The 27,834-nt window shown below is 42.8% G+C and overlaps 1 protein-coding gene across 2 annotated transcripts in view; it reads left to right on the top strand.

Moving 5' to 3' along the window:
* The window catches only part of SNTG1 (syntrophin gamma 1), a 918,236-nt gene that overhangs the window by 726,699 nt on the left and 163,703 nt on the right, over positions 1–27,834 (top strand). For both annotated transcript variants that reach the window (XM_075584465.1, XM_075584466.1), the window contains 2 exons: positions 6,237–6,339; positions 9,862–9,944. In XM_075584465.1, the coding sequence (XP_075440580.1) occupies positions 6,237–6,339; positions 9,862–9,944 (186 nt within the window). The remainder of the gene's footprint in view (positions 1–6,236; positions 6,340–9,861; positions 9,945–27,834) is intronic.

Below are 27,834 nucleotides of genomic sequence, written 5' to 3'. Positions count from 1 at the left end.
CGTGCTCTCCACCAGAAGGAGGGAGAAGAACTGTCCACGTTTACCCAATGCTTGCAACTGTCCTTATGGGGATTGCTCTCCAAGAAAATTATCCCTGTCACTGCAGTAAATGAGTACAGATTCAAACAGCTCATGAAGGGATCTCTACCCTCACACCCTATAGCTCTCTTGATGGGAGGCGCCCCTCGGGCCGCAACACCCCCCAGCTTCATGGAATTGATGAACCACATAAGGAAGCAGGAGGTTCAGTTACATTTCCACGCTCCCAAGATGTCTCGGGAATCTTCTAAGGGGGAAAACAAAGCCACCCCTGCCAAGGAACCTAACGCAAAAGAGAATCCTGAGGACCCCACCCCCTATGATCCTCCATGACAGACCCCTTTCTGCCTAGGAGACTGGCTCCTAACCCTGGCTTCATTGCAACCCGCGATAACCGCTGCTATAACTGCAACTGAGAAGGTCACTTTGCTAAGGACTGTCCAAAGCCCAGGACCCCCACCCCTGGAGCCATGGCCTTCACAGTGCAAACAGTGTAACAGCCCTCCATGTCCTCAGAGAGTGCTCCTTGGCCCAGCCCCGAAGAGGTACCTCAACCAGATGCCTACAGTCGATTAGAACCCGCGGCTATCATACGAGCCCTAGTAGATGGAATATACTACTCTGCGTTGCTGGATACTGGGTCGCATGTGACCATTATCTACCGACCATTCTATGACCAGCATCTGAAACATCTGCCTTTGCAGTCGGTGGAGAAGAATAAACTGTGGGGCCTTAGTAGCGATGACTACATCAATGGTGTGGTTCAAGTGCCGTTGGATATACCACAACTGAACACCAACAAGACACACCCCATGGAAGTGGACGCTCTGATATGTCCTGAACCCTGGGAAAATCCAAGTTCCCACATCTTACTGTGGGTGGGTGACTGTGTGGGTGGGTTAGTGACTGGGTGGGTTAGTGACTGACTGGGTGGGTGGGTGGGTGTGTGAGTTAGTGACTGACATTTAGTGACTGAGTGGGTGGGTGACTGGGTGGATCACAGTGACTGGGTGGATGACAATGACTGGGTGGGTGACAGTGACTGGGTGGGTGGGTGACTGGGTGGATCACAGTGACTGGGTTTATGACAGTGTCTGGGTGGGTGACAGTGACTGGGTGGGTGGGTGACTGAGTAGGTGGGTGACTGACTGAGTGGGTGGGTGACTGACTGAGTGGGTGGGTGGGTTAGTGACTAGGTTTAATGACTTGGGTTAGTGACTGGGTGGGTTAGTGACTTTTAGTGACTAGTGACTGGGTGGATGACAGTGACTGGGTGGGTTACATTGACTGGGTGGGTGACAGTGACTGGGTGACAGTGACTTGGTGGGTGGGTTAGTGACTGGGTGGGTGACTGGGTGGGTTAGTGACTGGATGTGTTAGTGACTGACTGGATGGGTTGGTGTGTGGGTTAGTGACTGACATTTAGTGAATGGGTGGGTGGTGGGTTAGTGACTGACATTTAGTGACTGAGTGGGTGGGTGACTGAGTCCACTCAGTCACAGTGACTGGGTGGGTGACGGTGACTGAGTGACTGGGTGGGTGGGTTAGTGACTGTAGTGACTGGGTTTAGTGACTGGGTTGGTGGGTGGCTTAGTGACTGGGTGGGTGGGTTGGTGACTGACTGGGTGGGTGGGTTAGTGACTGATTAAGTGGGTGGCTTAGTGACTGGGTGGGTGGGTTACTGAGTTTAGTGACTAACATTTAGTGACTTTGTGGGTGACAGTGACTTGGTGGGTGACTGGGTGGGTTTTGTGGGTGACTGAATGGGTGACTGAGTGGGTGAGTGACTAGTGACTGGGTGGGTGGGTTAGTGATTGGGTGGGTTAGTGGATGGGGGGTTAGTATTGTATTGTATGTCTTTATGTATATACTGTAGCACCAAAAGTGTACTCAGGGCTTCACAAAAAATACAGTACACGGAATTATAATAATACAATAAGTGCAGCAAAATCAGACAATAGGAAAGGAAATCCCTGCCCGAAGAGCTTACAATATAAGCAACTTTAGTGACTGGGTGGGTGAGGGTGGGTTAGTGACTGGGTGGGTTAGTGACTTTAGTGACTGGGTGGGTGGGGTTAGGTAAGTGACTTGACTGAGTGGGTGACAGAGACAGGGTGGGTGACAGTGACTGGGTGACAGTGGGACTGGGTGGGTTTGGTGGGTGACTGAGTGGGTGGGTGACTGAGTGGGTGGGTTAGTGACTGGGTGGGTTAGTGGGTGGGTTAGTGACTTTAGTGACTGGGTGGGGGTGGGTTAGTGACTGGGTGGGGGTGGGTTAGTGACTGGATGGGTGACAGTGACTGGGTGACAGTGACTGGGTGACAGTGACTGGGTGGGTGGGTTGAGTGACTGGGTGGGTTGAGTGACTGGATTTGAGTGACTGGGTGGGTGACTGAGTGACTGAGTGGGTGGGTTGGTGACTGGGTGGGTTAGTGGGTGCGTGGGTTAATAACTTTAGTGACTGGGTGGGGTGGATTAGTGACTGGGTGGGTGGGTTCATGACTGGGGGGGTGACAGTGACTGGGTGGGTGACTGGGTGGGTTTTGTGGGTGACTGAATGGGTGACTGAGTGGGTGAGTGACTAGTGACTGGGTGGGTGGGTTAGTGATTGGGTGGGTTAGTGGATGGGGGGTTAGTATTGTATTGTATGTCTTTATGTATATACTGTAGCACCAAAAGTGTACTCAGGGCTTCACAAAAAATACAGTACACGGAATTATAATAATACAATAAGTGCAGCAAAATCAGACAATAGGAAAGGAAATCCCTGCCCGAAGAGCTTACAATATAAGCAACTTTAGTGACTGGGTGGGTGAGGGTGGGTTAGTGACTGGGTGGGTTAGTGACTTTAGTGACTGGGTGGGTGGGGTTAGGTAAGTGACTTGACTGAGTGGGTGACAGAGACAGGGTGGGTGACAGTGACTGGGTGACAGTGGGACTGGGTGGGTTTGGTGGGTGACTGAGTGGGTGGGTGACTGAGTGGGTGGGTTAGTGACTGGGTGGGTTAGTGGGTGGGTTAGTGACTTTAGTGACTGGGTGGGGGTGGGTTAGTGACTGGGTGGGGGTGGGTTAGTGACTGGATGGGTGACAGTGACTGGGTGACAGTGACTGGGTGACAGTGACTGGGTGGGTGGGTTGAGTGACTGGGTGGGTTGAGTGACTGGATTTGAGTGACTGGGTGGGTGACTGAGTGACTGAGTGGGTGGGTTGGTGACTGGGTGGGTTAGTGGGTGCGTGGGTTAATAACTTTAGTGACTGGGTGGGGTGGATTAGTGACTGGGTGGGTGGGTTCATGACTGGGGGGGTGACAGTGACTGGGTGGGTGGGTGACCATGACTGGGTGACAGTGACAGTGACTGGGTGGGTGGGTTGAGTGACTGGGTGAGTGGGTGACAGTGACTGGGTTTGAGTGACTGGGTGGGTGGGTTGAGTGACTGGGTTTGAGTGAGTTGACAGTGACTGGGTGGGTGACAGTGATTTGACAGAGACTGGGTGGGTGAGTGACAGTGACTGGGTGACAGCCACTTGTGGGGTGGGTGACTGGGTGGGTTGAGTGACTGGGTGGGGTGGGTGACTTACCTTGACCGGGTGGGTGCTGCTTCCCTTCCTGCCCCCGATAACCCTGCTGCAGCTGTCCGGGGCAGGAGATGGGCTATGGGGAAGGGGGTGTGGGAGGTGGACTTGGGGGGTGCGCGGGAGGGGCTCAGGGGGCGAGTGGGAGGTGGGCTCGGAGGGCACGTGGGAGGTTGATGGCTGGGGGGCGAGACTGGTGGGCTGGGGCAGGAGGCGCACGCGGGGGAAGCTGGGTTGGTGCACGCACGCGGGGGGTGCTGGGTTGGCGCTTCCCCTCCATCCCACGTGGGGAGCGAGGGAGGGGGAAGCGGGCCCGCAGGCAGCAGGCCGGACACCCTGCTTGCCCTGCACATGTGCTCCGGGACCTTGGCTCTGCGCATGCGCACAGGGAATCGCTGCCATTTTTTTAAACTTTTTTTTATTTAATTAACTGCACCCGGCCATGGAGGGGGCCCAGGCGGTCGGGCCACCCTAACTCACGGGGCCCACGACGCCAGTACCTTTTGTCCCCCCCTGTTGGCGGCCCTGCGTGCACCAACGACTCTACACAGGGGTAGCACTACTCCACACACACTCTTTGGGTGGGCCTTGTCCGTGGACACCAGGGTGGTTAAGTGCCAAGGCACCCTCAGTACTTTTGAGGAACCCCACCGGGGGTGGTGAACATTGTGTTGGGTCACTGCATTGAGGGAGTTTGTGTTGTAGTTGTTATTATTATTAGCATGCTAGTAAACAGTTATTTTATACCTGTGTGTGTGTGTCACTATCACTGTATTGGTTTTTGTGAGGGATTATCCTTACTCTATTGGGATCCCTCATCAGGTGGATGTGCTGTACCGAGAAGGGCAAGAGCTCATCCCATGCTCCCAGTGGCAGAGGCTTAGGCCTTCTGTGAACCACAGGTAAAGTCAGCATGCGTAGTTCCCACCACATTATATATATATTATATATATATATATATATATATATATATATCGATATATATATATATAGATATATATATAATATATATATATATATATATATATATAAAATGTGGTGGGAATTACGCATGCTGACTTTACCTGTGGTTACCATATAATGTGGTGGGTGTTGGAGTTAGAGCGTGCTGGGAATGTGTGTGTTAATTAAGTTGGTATACAATACAATATATTGGTAGACAATTCATTTTGGTTTCTCAAGCCCACACTCTATAAATTTGGTATGTAAATGAACAAATCCCTCTAAATCAAGTATTAACATGCTATTCGGTAAACTGCAATGTAGAAAGTGGCGCTCAAGAGTCCAATTTAATTTTTTTGATAATGCTGTATTGAATATTCTTTATTGTGTAAAGCAGGTCTTTCTCCAATTTTTAACATTTAGTTAATGTAATCTTTATACAATAAATTATTTGTTGTATTAAAGTAAACAAATCGGTGTACTTCAGGGCTCTGTTCTGAGACCTCTTCTTTTTTTTCTCTCTACACACTATATCTTGGAGACCTCATTAACTATTTTGGCCTTAGGTATCATCTGTATGCAGATGACAATGAGATCAAACCACCCGTACCCTCACACCTGCTATTCAGTCCCAATTCTCTATTTTCCACCTTTCTATATATTCTTGGTTGGCCCTTCACCGCCTTAAACTTAATATGTCTAAAACTGAGCTCCTCTCATTTCCCCCAAAATCTGGGTAATTTGACCTTTTACCATTACAGTAAACATTTCTCTGTAATATTGCCAAGATATGCCCTTTCCTCTGTCAATCTACATGCCCTTTTCCTCTCCTGTCTGGATTATTGTAACATCGCTAACAGGCCTATCCCCGCGATCCAACTTTCTCTTCTGCAATCTATCAAAATTATGTTGCTAAAAAAAATTCACCTTCTCCCAAAACAGTCTCTGCTTATCTCCTTCTTAAATTACACTCCTACAGTAGCTTCTCATCCAATTGTGGATCACCTACAAAGTTCTCCTCATAACCTTCAAGTGTCTCCACTCATCTGCTCCTCCTGACACATCATCTTTGATCTCTTCTTAAGCCCCGGTTAGTCTCCTGCTCTCTAAACATAAATGTCTCCTTTCCACTCCCTTTACCTCTACTGGTCTCTCTCTCTCTCACCTTAAACCTTTTCCCCTCACTGTCCTTTACCTGTAGAACGTCTTCACTCTTGGTACGGTATACACCAAGCTCTTTCTCTCCCCACCTTTAAGTTAAAACTTACAACTCACCTCTTAAATTAAGCATTTCAAAGCCTAGACTCATGGCTTCAATTCCACACTGACAGTCCCCACCAACCAACCATTGTGACCAAGCCCTGCCATCTACTGCACTTATTCCCTCACCTGGAGTCTCTATAAGTCTCCCAACATACCACGTAGACTGTAAACTCTGTGGGGCATGGATTTCCTTTCCTATTGTTGGATTTTGCTTGTTTCACTTATTGTATTATCAATCCCTAGAGTGGATTGTCTCTTTGTAAAGCACTGAGTACATTGTGGGTGCTATATAAATAAAGATATAAATACGTAAAATAACAAAAACCTCAGGAGTTCTTTAAAATTGCTTTAAACTGTTAATCGTTTTTTTTTTTTTTTTTTTAGTGATTGTAATGTCTTTTTTCTTTATCATGTCCCAGGTGCAGGTTCTGCGGAATGCTGGAGAAGAAGTGACATTAACTGTTTCATTTCTAAAAAGAGCACCAGCTTTCCTTAAATTGTCATTAAATGAAGATTGTGCATGTAAGTGTTACTTACACACACACACACACACACTGGCACTTAGATGATTACTATAATATTTCTCTGTAACCTTTCAGAATTTTTCAAAAGCGTGTTGGTTTTGACAGTGATTGGCAACCTCTTTTGTTTTTCACATTGTTCCTTGAAAGCAGTTTCTGTTTTGTTGAATTATTAATGCTGTGAATTATAATTCCCCTTTTTTGGACCCATGTTCTTATTTTTGCTAGATATCTTTTTTTCAGAAATAGAAGCTTTGGAAAATTGTAAGATTATCCAACTTGTAAAAATAAAATCTTAGTTTTAGCTTTACTAATACTATGATATTAGCTAAAGAATAGACTGGTTAACCTTGTGTATTTCCATATACAATTATAGACATAAAATAATATAGATATACAGTTAGGTCCGGAAATAATTGGACACTGATACAAGTTTTGTTTTTCGGCTGTGTACCAATATAAATTCAAGTTACAGTTAAATAATGAATATGAGCTTAAAGTGCAGTCTATCAGCTTTAAGTTGAGGGTATTCACATACAAATTGGAGGAAGGGTTTAGGAATTACATCTCTTTAATATGTAGCCCGCTCTTTTTCAAGGGACCAAAAGTAATTTGACAATTGACTCAAAGCTGTTTCATGGACAGGTGTGGGCTATTCCTTCATTATTTCATCATCAATTAAGCAGGTAAAAGGTCTAGAGTTGATTCCAGGTGTGGCATTCGCATTTGGAAGCTAGCTGTTGCTGTGAACTCACAACATGCGGTCAAAGGAGCTCTCAATGCAAGTGAAACAGGGCATCTTTGGGCTGCAAAAAAAGAAAATCCATCAGAGAGATAGCAGGAACATTAGGAGTGGCCAAATCAAACTAAGATCAACCTGTACCAGAATGATGGGAAGAAAAAAGTATGGAGAAGGCTTGGAACGGTTAATGATCCGAAGTATACCACATCATCTGTAAAACACGGTGGAGGACGTGTGATGGCATGGGCATGCATGGCTTACAATGGCACTGGGTCACTAGTGTTTATTGACGATGTGACAGAAGACAGAAGTAGCCAGATGAATTCTGAAGTTTATAGGGATATATTGTCTGCTCAGATTCAGCCAAATTCAGCGAAGTTGATTGGACGACGCTTCACTTTACAGAAGGACAATGACCCAAAACATACTGCGAAAGCAACTCAGGAGTTTTTTAAGGCAAAGAAGTGGAACATTCTGCAATGGCAGAGTCAATCACCTGATCTCAACCCGATCGAGCATGCATTTCACTTGCTGAAGACAAAACTTAAGGCAGAAAGACCCACGAACATACAACAACTGAAGACAGCTGCAGTAAAGGCCTGGCAAAGCATCACAAAGGAGGAAACCCAGCGTTTGGTGATGTCCATCCGTTCCAGACTTCAAGCAGTCATTGCCTGCAAAGAATTCTCAGCAAAGTATTAAAAATGAAAATTTTATTTATGATTGTGTTAATTTGTCCAATTACATTTGAGCCCCTGAAATAAGGGGACTGTGTATGAAAATGGTTGCAATTCCTAAACGTTTCATACAATATTTTTGTTCAACCCCTTGAATTAAGCTGAAAGTCTGTACTTCTATTTCATCTCAGTTGTTTCATTTCAAATCCATTGTGGTGGCGAACAAGCAAAAATTATGAAAATTGTGTCAATGTCCAACTATTTCCGGACCTAACTCTATAATTCACTTAATTAATAATAATAATAATAATAATAATAACTTTTATTTCATATAGTGCTTTTCTCCCAATGGGACTCAAATCACTTCACAATTAAAATATAGGTGTAGTTTATCAGAAGCTAATATTTGAGTGTTCCATTAATGTAAATTAAACTTATCCATATCTGCAACGCATAACCCCAAAGTTGCTTTTCGAAATGATGTCCTGACATTTTCCTTAAAAATAACGGGTTCATACCTGTTAACTGCCCTTAGGCTTACTCATATGGTATTGAGCAGTTTATCTAGCAATGGAGATCCTCAGAACTCTGCTAATGTTAGCACATGATAATAATACTATGATATTTAGCACCTTCCAAAGGCTGCCCTTACTCACATCCAGACCCTTATTATCATTGAGTTATTTTTTGAAAAAACCTAAAAGCAAACATATATACAGTAACATGGATCATTTAAATGTCTGAAAAACATCATAAACTATATTTTATTTTTTATTGATTAAAGTGATATGTTTTTGTTAACGAATATGGTATATAATGTAATAATGACAATAATGTTTGCCCATACATACCTCAACAATATTAAGTTATATTTCATTTATTTTAATTGTACATAAATATAAATGAATTAATAATTATTATTGTTGATGCATGTATGGATATCATTGTACACCCATACTTTATACAGTCATTGTTATTGTACATTGTAAACCATATAATTAAGTGAAAAGGGGAATGCATGTAAAAAATTATAAATTTCTAATATTATAACAACATTTGCATTAGCTTTTGGTAACACACATACAAATCTTTGTTAACAATGCTACCTTAGTAGCGCCTTAAATTTTGACCAATGTACATGTGCAGTCTATTGAAAGACGAGTTTCAGCCCTACGATCATTCCCGTTCCTACAGGAAAAGTAAGGATCATAGTTTTGCTAATGGACCTTATTTATGCTTGTGTTTAGCTTTGAGGTACCCTGTTAAAATGAAGGAAAAATATTGCCTGATACCTAATTAGGTAAGGTAACATTACTTGCCCATATTTAGTGATCTTCTGAGCATCTACTGTACCTCTATGTGTCGACTCAGTGTCATTGTTATCAGTGAGTGCCTTTTCTCACTGAGCCACTCTGTCAACCCATTCATTGCTAACATCCAAAGAATCTTGTCTTGTTATGCTTTCTGAACTTCTAACTAATGTACTTAGTAGATACAACTTTGTAGGTTTGTTCCAACTACAGTACGTAGATGTTGTCATCTTGGCCAAACCACTTTTTCATCCTGTGCCTTCCCATGAACAAACCTGAAACACAAGCGGGTTTAATTATCAAGTATCGCAAATCTGAACATTGCTCCAAAAACAAGTGAAAATTGTGTGACTGCATCAATGTATCAAAGGGTTTTACTTACTATTTTGCTCTACTTGCACCATATACCTGTATTGGGGAATGGTTATAGGAGGAGTTAGAGGAGGAGAGTCAGAACAATATTATTAGAAGTACATTCATAATCAGAAGTATATCTCTATTAGCATAAAATAAACCCTCCAGGATTTATGTGTAAACCTCTATTCCTAGGTGATATACCCAAATGTAAGATTAGCAAGATTCATACATATGTCCCTTGCACACATTTTCTGTGTTTTGGAGCAAATTGCACTGCAGTCAACTTGTTTTTTGTACAAAGCAAAATGAACGTTCATAGAAATTGTGCATTGTGTATTTCAAGGTTAAATATACTGTACTGTGACTTAAAATGTGTGTCTTGTACTGCAGTTAAAGTTGTATAGCCAGAGAGTACTAAATGTACTTGTTTTTATTAGGCATTCCTAGTGACCAAAGCAGTGGCACCTCATCTCCTCTCTGTGACAGTGGTTTGCATCTCAACTATCATCCCAACAACACGGTAGGAGTATTTATTTATTTATTTATTTATTTTTAAACCATGTAAAACAAGAAAAATGGATGGGAGAACAAACCCCCAGCGATGCTAGCCAGATTGATGACCATGCATATACATGCAATATAAGATAAATAAAGTCTCCTTTTCCTTGCTTGTGGACAGCTTGATAAACCCGTTGCAACAATATCCCACGTAGTCAATGAAGCATATGATATTGTAAAATCCAACCAATTGAAAGACACCACTTAATTCGCCTGCTCAATAGCCATATACATAAGGTAGATCTTAGATGAACATGCAGTGGTGAACTTAAACCTTGATAGCCAATAATGACGAAGGCAAAACGGATATGTGTACAAATGAATGAATTGATTACTCACTCAGTACACCGTGGGATCCCGGGTGCTGTCGGCGTGCTCCTACCAGGTAAGATCAACGTAGAATTGGACTAAAAGAGGCGGTGCAGCTGCCTTGTAAGGTAAAAGGGAGACCGGACTGCTGTCTTCTTAGTACAACAAAGTTTTAATGGTACATAAAAAGTAGCAACAGCAAACTCTTACGCGTAAGAGTTCTCTTTTGCTACATGTATGTGCCATTAAAACTTTTTTGTACTAAGACAGCAGTCCGGTCTCCAATTTTCCTTACAAGGCAGCTGCACTGCCTCTTATACTTCAATTCTACATGTAAAACAATGAATGTCTGTTGAAAGCTGATAAACAATAATTCCTCCACCAGATGTTTTAAATGTCCGGAGAAACAAGCATTTTAATTTAGCTTTAAATTGTATGGATTGAAACAGTACCTACTATTTCTAACAACGGATCTCAATAATTATAATTACTGATAAATCACATCTGGAGGGAGGCGGTATATCTCCTTCACTGCCAGAAGGGCCAGAAATTTATACAGCTCTAATTGTTGGTCTTAACATAATAGCAAAATAACAGCCCCGCAACTTAAGAAAATGTTTCAATTGAAGGCCAAAGTAAAAGTAATTGAAACCACAATGCCCATTGACTTTCCAGTATTAAGTCAAATTTGCCACAGACTTTTGTATAAGAGCAAACTTCTTCGCCGAATCAAAATATGTAATATGCGCCATACGTGACTAAAAGCATGACAAGTTTCCACACCTCTAATTACCTGCTAAAGTATGCTCATGCCACACACACCTCTAATTACTTGCTAAAGTATGCCCATGCCACACACACCTCTAATTACTTGCTAAAGTATGCCCATGCCACACACACCTCTAATTACCTGCTAAAATATGCTCATTCTACACACACCTCTAATTACCTGCTAAAGTATGCCCATGCCAAACACACCTCTAATTATCTGCTAAAGTATGCCCATGCCAAACACACCTCTAATTACCTGCTAAAATATGCCCATGCCAAACACACCTCTAATTACCTGCTAAAGTATGCCCATGCCAAACACACCTCTAATTACCTGCTAAAGTATGCCCATGCCACACACACCTCTAATTACCTGCTAAAGTATGCCCATGCCAAACACACCTCTAATTACCTGCTAAAGTCGGAACCCAGACGTGATCACGTGATCGATCCGGAAGTGCATATGCTATAAAGCTCACACAACCATAAAACTACCTCCATATGCTATCTAATATTACATTATGCTGTTTGAGCACATGATTTTTAGTTATGTAAAACTATATTTTGTGTTTACTTTGATCATGTTACACTAATATACATTCAGAGAACAGATGTATTCTGATGATTATAAATGAAAAGTTAATGAAGTCTAGGCAACATCAGGAGTAATGTAACTAACAAATTAATTTACAAATGTACTTTAAAATAGAAAGAATGAGAGACATAATTGGTTTTATATCAACGTTTCTAAGAGTTGGTTGAATATGGCAATTTAAAAAAGCCACATATTGTTAAACTGTTACCAGGGTACAGCTGCACAAATCAGGCGTTATTTGTTTGGTTATTTTATATACGATACACAAGGGTTATCAATATGAAATGTTGGTAATTTTTGCAAATATGAATGTTTCTTGTATCTTTATTATGATGTGAAAACCAATAAAAAAAGTTTAAAAAAAAAATGTTCATAGTATAGATCAACGGGAATTTCCCTGCAATTCTGTCCTGATCTGTTCTGATGCAGTTTTGCATTAATAAACCTTAGTATAAACTGTGTTTTATAGTGAATGAAACATTGGGGTCTTTTTACCATGGATAAAAATGGGTTTCGTTGTCAAGTTGATTTTAGTTGAATTTTGTACACATTGATCTCAAAGTTAAATTATCAAGGCTTTTCAAATTGGTTTTCCAAGGATACAGCAGTTTGTAATTTGGAAAATAACTATACTGAGACTTTGAGAAAAGTTACCTGACACAAATATTATGATGCATAAAATTCTGTCTTTGTCCATCTTCTCCCCCCTTTTCGTATCATAGGGGGGAGAAGCACTAACTTCTGATATGTGTTATCATACCATGATCCTCTGTTAACAGCAATTCAAGTCAATGGCAGATAACATGAGATAGCGGTGTGATAATGACGACCCATATCAGAGTTTAGTAAATCCCAGCATTCGTTTCAAACTATGACCAGGCTGATTCATTGTACACATCTTTTTGTGAATGTCTACTTCAAATGTAAGACATTTACTAACAAGTTCCCTATCTTTGCTTGAGATGCCATAACATTGAAAATGTTTATTTTCTTAGAATCTGGACAACTTTTGTAAACGTTATGCATTATTTCAGCTTCCCTCTTCTTTAAAGCAACTTCACACAAATGTCTCAACATATCACAGTCTTTATTATTATTTTTTTGTTAGTCAGCAATGAAGAACCTTGAGTGAATAAGAATTTGGAGAGGCCAGGCCACACAAAGGGGATTTCTATAGAGCATTTTTCAGTTGCCATGGAAACTTTGCAGATGAAGTTTTGATCTACAGGTACATATTAAAACATAACGTTCATTGTAAGACAATGATTCTTCAAAAACAGTGTGGCTTCTATGGGGGCGAATTACAGTTTTTTTTTTCCCTGGTGTGTAAACTTGTATAAGTATTTTTGGTGCTATAGGTTACCTGATTTTCCTAATGAATTAGTTGTGTACTATGGAACGTGTTAGAATGTTTTCTCAGTCTGTGAACATTATTCCTGGTCTGTGGACCTTATTCAGGACTATCTCTGCACCTTTGCGAGAGTGCGGCATCTGCTCTACGAACTTGTGATGTGCTGGTGATGTCATCAGCCGTCGCTGCCTGAGTTACACTCGCTGAGTGCTACACTGGCTTGCTGGTCATGCCACACTGGGGAACTCTTTATCAGGAGTCATGTCCTCATCCTGGATGGAGTGCGGTATAGGATTCTTCTTCGTACCACCCGTGGGGAACAGAAGGTGATGGTACTGCGGTACCCTTATCAGTACGCCTATGACATGCTTTAAAGAACTGCTACGTGCAATACTTACCTTTTCCACAATACAAAATATCTTTTATTGTGCACTTGTCCTTCTTTTGTTTTTAATAGCTTCGAGATGACGAGCCATCTTTACGGATAGCAGCAGACTCTTATTGGTAGCCTTTATTATAAGGTTGTGTTGAAACATTGTATTTATATTTACACTCTATTTCTGTACCACATGGGTCCTCTGTGACCCCTCTATATACTGTATGTACTCAATCTCCTCTTGTGGAGGAATATGCACTGTGGAATACTGTACCTCTGTCCTCACTATTTTAGTTTGGGTCAGCAAAGATATTTTCTGATCACTCCATCAAGTGATTTATTTGAATAAATACGATTGGTGCACTGCTTTGATCTTAACTTTTTGTACATATCTAGGTAGTATGAACCCTCTAGTTTACATGCTATGGGGCCAATGCACAAAGCAGTGATAAAATCAGTGCATTTGTGTCCGACTATGTGGCTTATGCAATAAGCGCTGAAAAAAAAAATCGCTGGCCTGTTTCAATTGCCAGTTTTTACAGCATTGCTGAAATCCTGTGATAGCAACATTTGCAAAACTGCCAAATAGCCGGCGACGTGATGACCACCTCTCTGAAAAGGGCTCACCCGGCAATTTCTTTCGGCTGCAGAGAGAGAGACGCCTCTCCCTCTTGACAGAGATCAAGCATTTTTGATATAAAATGTAATACTAGTGTATTGTAGCAGGTGGTCAACGGAACAGAACATCGTTGATTTGAGGTCCAGGGAACCCCTGCTTCCTGAGATACAGGCCCCGTTAAGTAGTGCCGGTATCTGCTATGCATCTTATTTCCACGGCCACGTAACGTGGGACATTTAAATTCAAGGAGATACTGGCACCCCATAACGGGGCCTGAATCTCGGGAAGCAGGGGTCCCGGACCTCAAATCAACGAGGTTCTGCTCTGGAGACCCCCTGCTACAATACACTAGTATTAAACCCCAAATAAAAAAATTGAACAAATTCGTTACCGTAGCGGCTAACTGCTATGGTAATGAAGCTGCTTTAATGTGTGTTGGAGTAGGGGGACTCCTGAGATGTACCGCTTTGATTTCAGCCTCGGGGACCCCCTGATACCTGAGTTACAGGCCCTGGTATGGGGTGCCGGTATCTCATCCAGTATTTAAATCCCACGGTCATGTGACGCGGATGATTTAAAAATGGTAGCGATACTGGCACCCGATGCCACATACCTGGGCCTGTAACACAGGAAGCAGGGGGTCCCTGAGGCAGAAACTAAAGCGGTTCAGCTCAGGAGACCTCCTGCTCCCGCACACTATAAATAAAAATTACATTAAAGCAGCTTCATTACCTTAGCGGATAGCCGCTAAGGTAATGAAGGGGTTAAGGCACAATAGCAGATTTAGAGGGGTGAGTGAAATGGGTACTTGGCCCTTAACTCACCCCCTCTGCCCCCAATAAACATTGCAATATGTACTAACCACAATTCACAACCTACCCACCCCCTATGCCCCCACATAAAAACATTTAAAAAAAATTCTTGAGGCCCGATTGAGGCCAGAGGCCAGCAGGGGTCCTCTGGTGGTCCCTGTTAGTGTCCGTGGGCCTCCAGGTGGTCCCTGTGGTCGTCAGGGGGCCCCATAGGGGTCCCAAGGTGGTCCCCACATGTGTCTGGGGGTCCTTGGGTGGTCCCACGGGTGTCTGGTGACCCTCGAGTGGTCCCCGTTGGCCTGCAGTACCAATCCTGTTGGGGGGGGAAATGTGGAATACATTGCAATAAATACACCTCCCCCAACACATACAGTACAGTAATGGACAAAATAACTATTATCCAGATATGGATAATAGCTCAGTTGCCCATTATAAAATAAAACATTAGCCAGCATAAATAAAGTAAATAAACCTTTCTACTTACCCCTGCCATCCCTCATCAGCATACTGCAGGTCCATGTCCTCCGATGCCAGAAAGAATACAAGACACCCCAGACACCTGTGGGGACCAGCCGAGACACCCACGGGGGCCATTAGAGGGTACCCAGACACCACAGGGACCACACGAGGGCCCCCAGACACTCGCAGGGACCACCAGAAGACCCCCGGGAACCACTCAGAGATCCGCGCCTGCCTCTTGTATTAATGCTTTGCAGAAAAAAAATATGCTTTAATGCATGTCTCTATCTCTGTTGCGCCATCCTTTAGCTGGTGAAACTAAATGGTGAGCTTTTATAGTACGATTCAGTTATCACTGCTTTGTGAATAGCGCTTACTGGCAAAAAACTACGGGTTTGTAATTCTTTGGCCTATCGGCGACTTGTTTTTCACTGACTGTTTATTGGTGATAAAAAGCCATTATAGTGCAATACTGCACTGTTATCACTGCTTTGTGAATCTTGGCACTCAGCACTTTGCTTATGGCGTTAGCTTTACACAGCACAGCAATCCTTTCATACCCAATGGGGCAGACTTTACACTCAGCACTTTTCGTCAAAAAAATGTGGTTTTCTGCCTGTGTTCAATGCCTTAAATATCTTCATCTACTGACCTCTGAGTACTATTGCATCCACACGTCACAAATTCTCTGTGTATGCTGTAAGCACAACTGATCATACACAGTGGGATAGACTTCCCTCGCAGAGTCTGCACTTTATTTCTTTTCGAGCGTCCATTTTAAATCTCCACATTTTTTTCAAACCCACAGTCCTTTCAGTGTTTTCCCTCATTCTCCACCATATGTGGCAAACGGCTCACTTTATGTAGCGCTACCGTTTGCCCAGGCTCTTCCCGACAGTCTTCTAGGGTTTCATTTATATAAAAGAGGGACACACACGTGTATACACACAGGGGGTACTCAGCCCTCAACCTTCAGCGGTTTATTTTTCATTAGTGACACTAAACATTTTAAACAACATCACTTTAAGAAACAGAAGAAATCATAAAAAGAAACATCTACTCCTGTCAGGAGTCTAACTCATATGCATATCCCTTTCTGCAATGTTGGCTGGTTAAGCCAGTTACCAACTTAAAATAACACACAAATATGACATTGAATCCTTAACTGTCAGATGGGGACAGCGTCCCAATAGATTTTCAGGTGCTGCAATACGTGAGGGGGCCATCTGCCCTGAACTGGATCCTGGGAGAGAGTGAAGCAGCAAACCTCATTGCAATATGTTCCTCAATTAGGAGAGCAGGTGAGGGAAACCAGAAACATTCTAAAGTCTGGTATGGATTTCCTATTCACCAGCCTTAATGACTGTGAATCTGTGGGGAGGAGAACATCCACACTATTTCTGCACTTTCATAAATCAGACAGAAAGCTGCCCACTATCCTGGGTTATAAATATATATATATATATATATATATATATATATATATATATATATATATATATATATATATATATACACATATATACATATACATATACATATACACACATATATATATGGGTGAAAAGAGAAAAAAGTAACCCGTATGGGAGCACTCAGGTATGCAATTGATATATTTAGTTTATTTATTTTGACACAGTGCAAAAAAGGATAGATAAACAGTACATGATTAAAAACACTTAAAAAATAGACTTGGACCCCTGTCACGGGTGCTACCCTTAAATACAGGTGAACAACACTAGGGAACAGTTCAAATTGTTAACCCTAAGCATGAAAAGGATAGTGACTCAAAAATCACTAGGGTAAATCAAAGTATCACAACAGGTTAATGGGTTCTCAGGCACCTATACAAGGCTAAATAATACACACTACACACCAAAAGATAGACTAATCAAAGTGTTAATGACAGTCTCAAAGCGTCCCACATCTACATGAGCATACAGTGTATATAGTCAATACCAGCAGAGTGAGTATGTCACTTGTAGGAACAGGTGGTGAAATGAATTGATGACCCTATATGTATAGAGCAATAAAGTGTGTTTTTAGCATATAAAGGAAAATGCCTGATGAGCGCCTATTAAATAACCTGGTGTTTGAAGTCAGTATCCCTAATGGGATATTTACCCTAGTGATTTTTGAGTCACTATCCTTTTCATGCTTAGGGTTAACAATTTGAAGTCAGTTGTTTGACTTATTTGTGCACTGATTAAATTTTCAAATTGGTTATATACCAGTGACTTTGTATCTATTATTAGGGTGTGCTGGATTTTCTTCAGTACTTACTTATGTAAAGTAAACAACATAATTTCTTTGGCTTATGGTGGCGTGAAATTTGTAAAAGTAGATGCAAGGTTTTTCTTTCCCACCCCTCCCCTCATTTTTTCCCCCGCTTTTTGAACACATATATATATATATATATATATATATATATATATATATATATATATATATATATATATATATATATATATATATATATATATATATATATATATATATATACATATACATATACATATACATATATATATATATATATATATATATATATATATATATATATATATATATATATACAGTGTTCGACAAACCTATATATTTGCTCGCCCCGGGCGAGTGGATTTAACCCCCGGGCGAGTAAATATTGGCCCAAGCAGCACACGTTTGGTACTAGGTGGCGAGTAGATTTTTTTGTGTGGCGAGTAGATTTTTTGGTGATTTGTCAACCACTGTGTATATATATATATATATATATATATATATATATATATATATATATATATATATATATATATATATATATATATATATATATATTCATGTAGAGGTATCAGTACCGTGTTAGCCGAGCTTCAACAATCAATTTTTTTTTTTTATAACTTGACATTTTTATTGGTGTAAAGTACAGGAATAGTTGATAACACAGCAGGTACATATGTAAATAAAGTGAATTATAAATCCAGATGAATTTATATAATAATAAAAGAATGAAAGTACATTGCGTTATGAATGGTAACAAGACAACACAAGACAGGACTAGACTAACCGAGACATCACCCGGCCCGTGGTAGATCGGCTGCTTTCATATTCATAGCTTGAGAATAGCATGTTGCTGGGTGAGGAGGAGTGGGAGTGACAAGGGGGGGAGAGGGTATTAGGGTGGTATGGGTGGGCCTGCCTTTAGGTGCGGAATGGAAACTCCAAAAGTTGCAGTTTTAGTTGGGGCTTCTAGACCTCATCCTGGGTAGGTAAGTTTCACATTCCTTTCTGCCTGGGACTTCTCATGTCCTATTGTTCATGTTAACAGTGAACTTTGTGTAAGGATGATTTTGGACCAGCCAAAGGAGAATGCATCTAGAGCTATCAATGCCATATTGTGGCACGCTCCACCCCGGGGATGTCTGTTTGGGCCAGCCAGGGTATCCAGATCTTCAGATAATTGTTGCCAGTGTCATTAACCAAGCTTGTTAATTTCTCCATCTGGCAGACATACCAAATCCTGTTCCGAATCTTGGGGATGGAGGGGATCTCATTAAGTTTCCATACTGCTGCGATCTCGCACCGGGTCGCTAGGGCAAGGTGCCCGATTAATTTATTATTTGCTTTTGAGAGCCCTTCTAGTGGTCTGTTCAGGAGGAACAGCCACGGGTCGAGGGGAATCGAGAGGCCCAAGATCCTCTGAGTCCAATTTCGAATTTCTTCCCATAGGGGGGCGACATCCGGGGGCAAGACCACAGCATATGTAACAGGTCAACCGACTCTCCGCACTGTCGAGGGCACAGAGGGAGAGTCCTGGCACATACCTTGATCATTTTAGTGGGGTGGGGTACCATCTCATTAGAACCTTATATGCATTCTCCTTTAGTGTGGTGCAGATTGAACTTTTATCTGCGGCTAGATATATATTATTCCAGTCATCATTCTCCAGGGACTCTCCTAGATCTGATTCCCACTGGGTTCTGTATTTTGGGTGTCGCTGAGCTGGGTTGACAGAACCGACCACTTCTCCGTATAACTGCGATGTGAGTCCCGATGTGTCTGATTCTGCCAGACAGAGCTTTTTGAAATTAGTCAGTGCTGGATAAGGGGCGGATTTGTTATAAAATGCTCGGACCTGAAGGTACCTAAAAAATTCAGAATGAGGAATGTTTCTTTCGGATCTTATATGCTTGAATTATTTAATTTTTGTACCATTTCCCTCCAGGTCCCTAAGGCGAAGATATCCCGCCTTTTCCCAGATCGAGGTACTGCTACATCGCAGTCCGGGAGCAAAGTTGGAGTTCCCCCATAGGGGGGACATCAGAGAGTTTTTAGTGGTTAGGGAGAAATTGTGCTTTGACATTCCATATTGACAGTGAGTTGGTCATAGAGGAAAGCGGAATATCAGCCGTTGCTCGTGCTGTTTTAGGGAGCCAAATTAGGGACTTCATCTCTATTAGAGCGCAAACCGCCCCCTCTAGTTCCACCCATCTTTTCAAGGTAGGGCTGGAGTGCCATTGGATAATTTGGCTTAATTGTGCCGCTTTGTAGTAGGACAACAGGCAAGGTACCGCTAAGTCCCCTGCAGCAGTGGGTCGTTTCATAATTAATTGGTTTACTCTTGTTTTTTTGCCTCCCCAGATAAATCTAGAGATGTCAGACTGAAGTGAGAGTAAATCTTTCAGTCTCAGTGGCACTGGTAACGTTTGGAATAGGTAAAGGATATGGGGGAGAAGATTAATTTTGATACTCTGTATCCTTCCTATCCATGAGATTCTTTAAGAAGACCACTTTAAGATGTCAGCTTTTAGAGACCGAATTAAGGGAGGATAGTTTGCTTTATAAATGTCCCTGACACCTCTGGTAATGTAGACTTCCAGGTATTTAATTTGGTTCTGTTTCCAATTAAAATCAAAATTAAGCTTTAGTAGCTTTTCAACCTCCGTGGGAAGGCTGACGTTAAGAGCTTCTGATTTAGATTGGTTGATTTTGAATCCAGATATTTTATTAAATTTGTCTAGCAAGTTGAAGAGATTTGGCAGAGAGGTGAGGGGCCGTGATAGTAATAATAGAATATCATCAGCATATAGAGCTGCTTTGTGGGATTGTGAAAAAATATCTACCCCTACTATGTCTGGGCAGCCACGGATCTGTGCTGCTAAGGGTTCCATACACAGGGCAAACAGGAGGGGGGATAACGGGCACCCCTGTCTCGTGCCACTTTTAATTTGGAATTTGGCAGATGGAAAGCCCTGGTGCATGACCCTAACAGTAGGGACTTAGTAAAGTGCCATGATCGCTTCACTCACCCTATCTCCGAATCCAAATGCCCCGAGCGTCTCTCTTAGATACGGCCAGTCGATCCTGTCGAACGCTTTTTCCGCATCCAGACTTAACATCATATTTTGTGATTTTCCTCTATTAGCCAATTCTATCAGATCAATGATTCGTAGGGTGTTATCCACTGCTTGTCTACCTTTAATAAAACCGACTTGATCTGGATGTATCAGTCTGGGCAAGATCTGACTCAGTCTATTGGCCAGAAGTTTGGCGTAAATTTTGATATCAGTATTAATGAGGGAAATTGGTCTATAGCTTTTGCAGTCCAGTGGATCTTTACCTGAATTATGGATTAGTGATATAGATGCCTGAAGCATCTCTCCAGGGATTTGGGGCTCCCGCTAATGTCGCGTTAAACATGCGGAGCAGCCTAGGGGCAAGTACTTTGCAGAACTTCTTATAATATATCCCTGAGAAGCCATCTGGGCCAGGGGCTTTATATGGTTTTAATTCTTTTATAACCGTGGCTATCTCTTCCATAGTAAATTCAGCACCCAGACTCTCTCTGTCCACCTCAGTAAGTTTTGCTAGGTTCGAGTTTGCTAGGAAATCTCCTAGGGCTTTACTCGTTTTGGCGGTATGTGCCACTTTCTCTCCGTTGTATAAAGAGACGTAAAATTTGCCAAATTCGTCTACTATATTTTTAGGGTTGGACGAAGTGGCGCCCGACTTTAATCTAATCGCTTGGATATTATAATTTGCCTGCCTGTTTCGAAGAAGTCGGGCCAGCATCGTATCTGGCCTGTTAGCCCTCTCATTAAATTTCCTCCTTGACCAACAAAGTGTATTATCTGCCCTGGACGTCAGAAGCATGTTCAATTCAATTCTAATGTCCTTCAAGTCTTTGAGGACCAGCGGATCCGGATTCTTTTTGTGTCTCTCCGAGAGGGAGCTTAATTTAGTCTGAAGCGTGGTAATTTTAGCGTCCCTCTCCCTTTTACGTCTTGCTGCGACACTTATCAATGTACCTCTGAGGGTCGCCTTGTGAGCCTCTCAGAGAACCAACTGGGGTTCCACAGAGCCTGTATTGATTTCAAAGAATTGGTTGATTTCTTTACCAATGTGCTCGCATATATCTGGGATTTTCAGAAGGGATTCGTTTAAATTCCAGTTTGCTCCAAGCCTGTCATGTTTGATTTGGTTACACCGTAGCTCTATAGGTGCATGGTCGGACCATGAAATATCATGGATGTCCGCTCAGGCGACCAACGGGATCAGTCTATTAGAGACGAAGAAGTAGTCGATCCTACTGTATGAATTGTGGAGATGGGAAAAGAATGTGTAATCTCTCTCTAATGAGTGTAATTCTCTCCAGATATCTGATACTGTAAATGGTTTTTACGGAGGCCTGTAGTCAGGGAATGCCGGACTTTTTTGTTGTTCTATTTAGGGGTGCTAGACCTATCTATGGCTGGTTGGAGGGCGATGTTGATCCCCTGCGACAATCAGATGACCGTGTGCTATGGAGTATAGGGTTTTAAAGAAGGTGTCAAAAAAAGTCTCCTCTTGCACACAGGGAGCGTACACCGCCGCAAATGTGATGGGTTGTTCGTGTATAGTGCCTGTTACAATGATATATCGGCCTTCCTTATCCCTTTTTATTTTCTTAGTGACAAACGCGATCCTGTTGTGAAAGAGTCTAGCAACCCCCTTTTTTTTTTCCGGAGCCGACAAAAGATAAAACTTAGAGAATTGTTTGTCCATGAAGCGAGGAGCACTACTATCGCTAAAGTGTGTTTCTTGGAGCATTAGTACATCAGCGCCGCGTCGCTTATATTCTGTGAAGGCTATTTTGCGTTTAGTGGGGCTATTAAAGCCTTTTACATTGTGTGAGATGATGTTAAGCGCCATTATATGTTAATGGGTGTGTAGAGTAGCTCCTATATAATAATCTTACCCCTCGTCCAGGGCCGGGAAAATGGATGATTGGGTTGACTGATGAGTTGGAGAAATGAGGTCTGAAGGGTCCGTGAGAGGCCATATCTTTATCTGCTAAGTGGGGGAGAGGAGGAGGTGGGTAAACATGAGGGAAGACGGGGGCGGGGAGACATGTAACATACAGAAAACATGAAGACAACACTATTAGTTTTATCAAAATTTCTCCATTGGCAACAAAACAAATAAAGGACAGGATCCCCTCTGGTTTTGCCCGAGTAGGATCCTTGTGCCCATAGGCAGAGCCGGACAGACCGTCTGAAAAGGGGGACTTATCTGTGTCCCGTGGGACTGGTCTCCTAGGGACTTTGACATGACCCATTGTATAACTATGGGTCGGGAGTGGAGACGCCTGTAACGGGGCGATCTGAAACAAAATATATTAACTTGTACCGGATAAGCTTTCGTTTTTAACAATTACCGGCAGCTAACAGTAAAAACATATAAAATATGTGAACAACCTTTCTTATAAACCAGTGCAGAAAGATGTATGGCAGGGTAGATGTCTTATTACAAATAATTAAGAACTGTCTTTATGGGTATAGTTAGCCACCTCCCTCAACTACTATGTATAACCTATTTAACCTTTGTCGCCTACAGAGCCTATCAGACCCAAATAGCCCGGCTAACTCGTTTAACTCATTTTGCGTGTGAACCTTTAAAGTGTCTAACCAAAACCTTACTTGTAAAACTAGAATAGGCCTATATATACCTAAGTGGATAATTTTTATAAATAATCCTGTGAAGCCTAATTGAGCTAACCATATGTCCCTCAGGGTGTAACTTTAATTATATATTTATATATTGAATCCTATCTGAGCTGCGTCTTCCCCCTAGTCTCATGGTCTGTGACCTTTATTTAGGGCTGTTAATTACGTGTATTTAGTGGGCTAAGCAATATTGGTCTCTTGGGATATCCCTATACCCCATTACCACCCTTCATTTGTGAGCTCAGTCCTTTGCAGGGGTGGGAGCATAGCAAGGCAGGGACCAGAGACCTTTATTGGGTTAAAGTTTGGGGAGTGGTATAGGAGTGGTGGGTGAGCATAATATGTCCCAGATGGATAACAGACAACCCAATCTACTCCCTCCTTGTTGCAATCACTTGTTTTGCCCCTTCTGTATCAGACTGATGAAAAATTGCATAAAAACGTAGTTGAATAGATGACAGTCATTTGGTATTGAATTAAAAACTCACCCCCTCCCCCCCGTACGTGCGCGCGCCGACACCAGCCGCCGACGTCACCGCCCCCACTGTCCTCCTCCACCGGTCCTCACCCCCGCGTCATCATCTTGCCGACGAAGGCCGGGCCTCTAGGGCGTGTGTCTGGCGGTCCCGCGGTGTCTCACAGAGGATCCCGCTCAGCCCGAAAACAAGATGGCCGCCGCATCAAATTTTCAGGAGGATCGATGAGAAGCACAGCAGGGTGCTCTGACAAGAAGAGACAGTGTTGTGTGCAGTGCAGCTAGAGTAGTTGCTTTGGCTGTATCAGGGAAACGCCCCTCATAGGAAGAGGGGGGTTGCTTTCTAAGTTATACAGTGTGTGTAATATCACCAGTGCCAGTTGCATGTGGTGATCTGCCAGAGCCTGGGATCAGAAAGAATCTACAGCAAGAGATATTCTGCATGCAGGGGCTAGGGTAGAGGTATACTCCCAGGGCCCAGTTAGTCCCCTGAGACACTAGAGGAATACTGTATGTTGTAGGGTCTGCCTTAAGACAGGGACTCCTTCACCATACTCAGAGAGAAAGAGGAATGCTGCATGACAGTGCCTGACTGTCAGTACAGCGCGTAGCAGAGACTATGATAAAGGATCATTCCGGCTGGGGATCTCTTCTCTGTGGAGTCAGCGTGTGTATCCATTCCTGCAGAGAGCAGCGCAGTGCGGCGAGGGATCACTGTGCGGTGTTGCTGAGTTCCAAGGATTATCCTGATCAGGAGCAGTGATCAGGGAGGTAGTATAATAAGTGCACCACCGGGCCCCAACACAGGGAAGTGCTATCCCTCACACTCACATTCACCTTATTGTTGTGGACACTCAAGGGATGTGTCCAAACACAGTATTATCAAAGGGACTGAGGGTGATGTGATGATGGACATGTGGGTGAGGGGATGGTATGCATTCAGGGTGATGCAATGTTATTCATATGATGTATTGATGTTATGCCGAGAGAGTTTCATTGAAGTTATCGTTCATGCTCAGTAAATACTGTTTATTCACATTGTGTGTATTTACTGTATGGTTGTTCTGGTGAGGGCACACTCCACCACGTTGGGATCTCTCATCAGTGGAGGCGCTGCACCGAGTGTAAGTATATACCCCAGGTTCCCCGTGGCGGAAGCTCAGCCCTCCTGGTTGCCAAACAGGCACAGCATCACACTGATAAGTAGTCAGATACACCTACCCACCTCAATCACACTTAGGGTGGAGGAAAGAGGGCTACATAAGTTTGATCATTATGAGTATCCATTGTAGCTTTACTCCAGGCTGCTCTGATGCCTTTAGACAACATCCAATTGATGCGCATGCGTCTTTGTCTGTGCCTCATGACGTCATGATGCAAGTTTTGTCGCGAAATGGCAGCGTATTATTTTGGTTTAAAAGGGATAGAAAGGCATTGTTTTTTTACTCCTTGATAAAGAACCTTACAATCGAAACGCGTAGGAGGTTTTCTTGTATGCTTTGGACACTCCAATAAAGATTTTTTGTATCATTGGATCCTCTCCCTGCTCCTGTTTTGGCTGTGCTCTACTTTTTTTGCATCTATTAAGAATGATTCTGGCAAAGGAAGCAGTACTCTGATGGTCTCCGCACACCTGGCTCCTGCGTTAGTGTATAGTATGCCGGTGGGCCGAGATATAGCCAAACGGTGAGTGACGTCATCCCAAGTCACTCAACATCCTCCAATAGCAATAGGAGCCAGACTCAGAGCACCAACCATAGGATATATCACTATTGCACACCTCCCCATGCTGTCCTAAAAGTTGTAGTCCTGTCAAAAGTAAACAACTGTCCGACAACACAATTTCAAGGACTTTGATGTGGCGGAACTCCATTCTTACAGCACAATGGACATGGAAGAAGCAGTGGGTAAACTCAAATCTATTTACCTAATTTAAGAAATAATGTGAGCAAATTCAACCTGGTCATGAACAGCGAGGACTCCCGAGCAGAAATTCAGAGATAATTATATGCAGTGCTTGACAAATCACCCAAAAATCTATTCGCCGAACCAAAAAATCTACTCGCCACCTAGTATAAAAAGAAGTGTCATAAAATTGAATTTTAGGAAAAGGAGAGTCTCTGCCCCAAAAAGCTTACAATCTAATTGGTAAGTAGGAGGAACGTACAGAGACATTAGGAGGATGTTATGGTAAGTGCATCTGCAAGGGGCCAAAGTTTATGTATGAGGTGTATAGTATCAGCCACTCAGCTACTCATGTGCTTCATTAAGGAGTTGTGTTTTAAGATGGGTCTTAAAGGTGGATAGAGAGGGTACTAATCAGATATTTAAGGAAAGGGCATTCCAGAGGTGTGGGGTAGTAAGTGAGAAAGATTTAAGGTGGGAGAGGGCTTTAGACACAAAAGGGGTAGACAGAAGACATCCCTGAGCAAAACGCAAGAGTCGGGATGGTGTATAGCGAGAAATTAGGGATGAAATAAGGAGGGGGAAGTAGAGTGTAAAACTTTAACAGTGAGGAGGAGAATTGATTGTGTGATACAAGATTTGATAGGAAGCCAGGAAAGGGATTTCAGCAAGGGAGATGCTGAAATAGATTTAGGAAAAAGTAGAGTGATTCTGGCAGCAGCATTATGGATAGATTGTAGGGGAGACAAGTGAGAGGCAGGAAGGCCGGACAGCAGGAGGTTACAGTAGTGGAGACGGGAGAGAATGATGGCCAGTCTCAGAGTTTTAGCAGTTGAGTAACAGAGGGAAGGGCGTATCTTTGTAATATTGCGGAGGATAAAACAACAGGATTTAGCTACATTTTGAATGTGAGAAGAGAATGTGAGAGAGGAGTCAACTGTGACCCCCTAGGCAGCACATTTGTGCAATAGGGTGTATGATAGTGCTTTCAACAGTAATGTGGAAGGAGGTAGTAGGACCAGGTTTGGGATGAAATATGAGGAGCTTCGTTTTTAACATGTTAAGTTTAAGTTGGCTGAGGGCCATCCAGGATGATATAGTGGAGAGACATTGAGAAATGTTGGTCTGTACAGCAGGTGTAAGGTCAATTACAATTGGGGACCAAGCAAATGACAAAAAGGTTTATTATGATCCAACGAAAGAGATTGGATCCCTAATTGAAACAATTTGTGAAGAGGCTCTAGAAGGAGGGGTCATTTCTAAAAATTAATTTGACTTTTTATGTAAGAAAGATCCCTTGATTCCCATCCTGTAAACTGTACACTCCCTAAATTTCATTAAAAAAAAAACTATTCCATCCTCCTGGACATCGTATTGTTGCTAGATCAGAGTCCATTTCCCAGCCTGTCTCCATTTTTCTGGACAAATTGTTAAATTCCCTTGTTGATACTGTATATCTTGATCTCATATCAGACACACAATGGATTTTCTGTTAAAGGTTGACAAATTGCCCAGGCTTGAGGGACAGTGTGTACTTCCGAACATTGACATGAATAGTCTGTACACCTCCATTCCACACACAGATGGTATTTCCTCGGTCCAGGAGGCTTTGGATTGTGGTGGTCTGTTCACGCAGAGGGAGCAAATGCTGGTTATTGGTCTGTTATCGGTTGATCTGAAGAGGGATTATTTTCCTTTTGACATCATTTTCTTATACAGCATCAGGGGATTGCCATGGGGTCTAATGTCACACCCACATATGCCAACATTTTCATGGATGTTTTCCAACCCCCTGAAAAAGTGTCATCTGACATGAAATGCGTCGCGGTGAGGTCACAGGCAGCGACAAAGGATTCGTGACGACGGAACCTGGAAGCTGCGCACACATACACTCACAAGGGCAATACCCAGGAGGATTGATTGGGGCTGATTTTCATTCACGTAAGCCGTTACTCTGTGTTCCTTAACAGCTTGGACTTGTCATGAGTGGCTCTCTCCTCTGAGGCTGGCCCACTTTAGTGTTGTGTGTTTTTAAACTGAGGACAGCACACACCATTCTCTTTTTTTTGGAGTTTCAATGTGTCACGCTTGTGCTCGCCACAAACCAGGGTCGAACCGCGTGGCTGAGGTGGGGTTGTATAAGCACCGAACTTAGACCGCGCAGGCTGATCCGGATTGCGCAGTTCATAGTCGTACATAGCAGGGTCGGGACTGGA

Source organism: Ascaphus truei, chromosome 2 (genome assembly GCF_040206685.1).
Source record: "Ascaphus truei isolate aAscTru1 chromosome 2, aAscTru1.hap1, whole genome shotgun sequence".
Lineage (NCBI taxonomy): Eukaryota > Metazoa > Chordata > Amphibia > Anura > Ascaphidae > Ascaphus > Ascaphus truei.
Note: the sequence above shows the minus strand (reverse complement) of the source record. Positions and strands in the feature narration are given on the sequence as shown.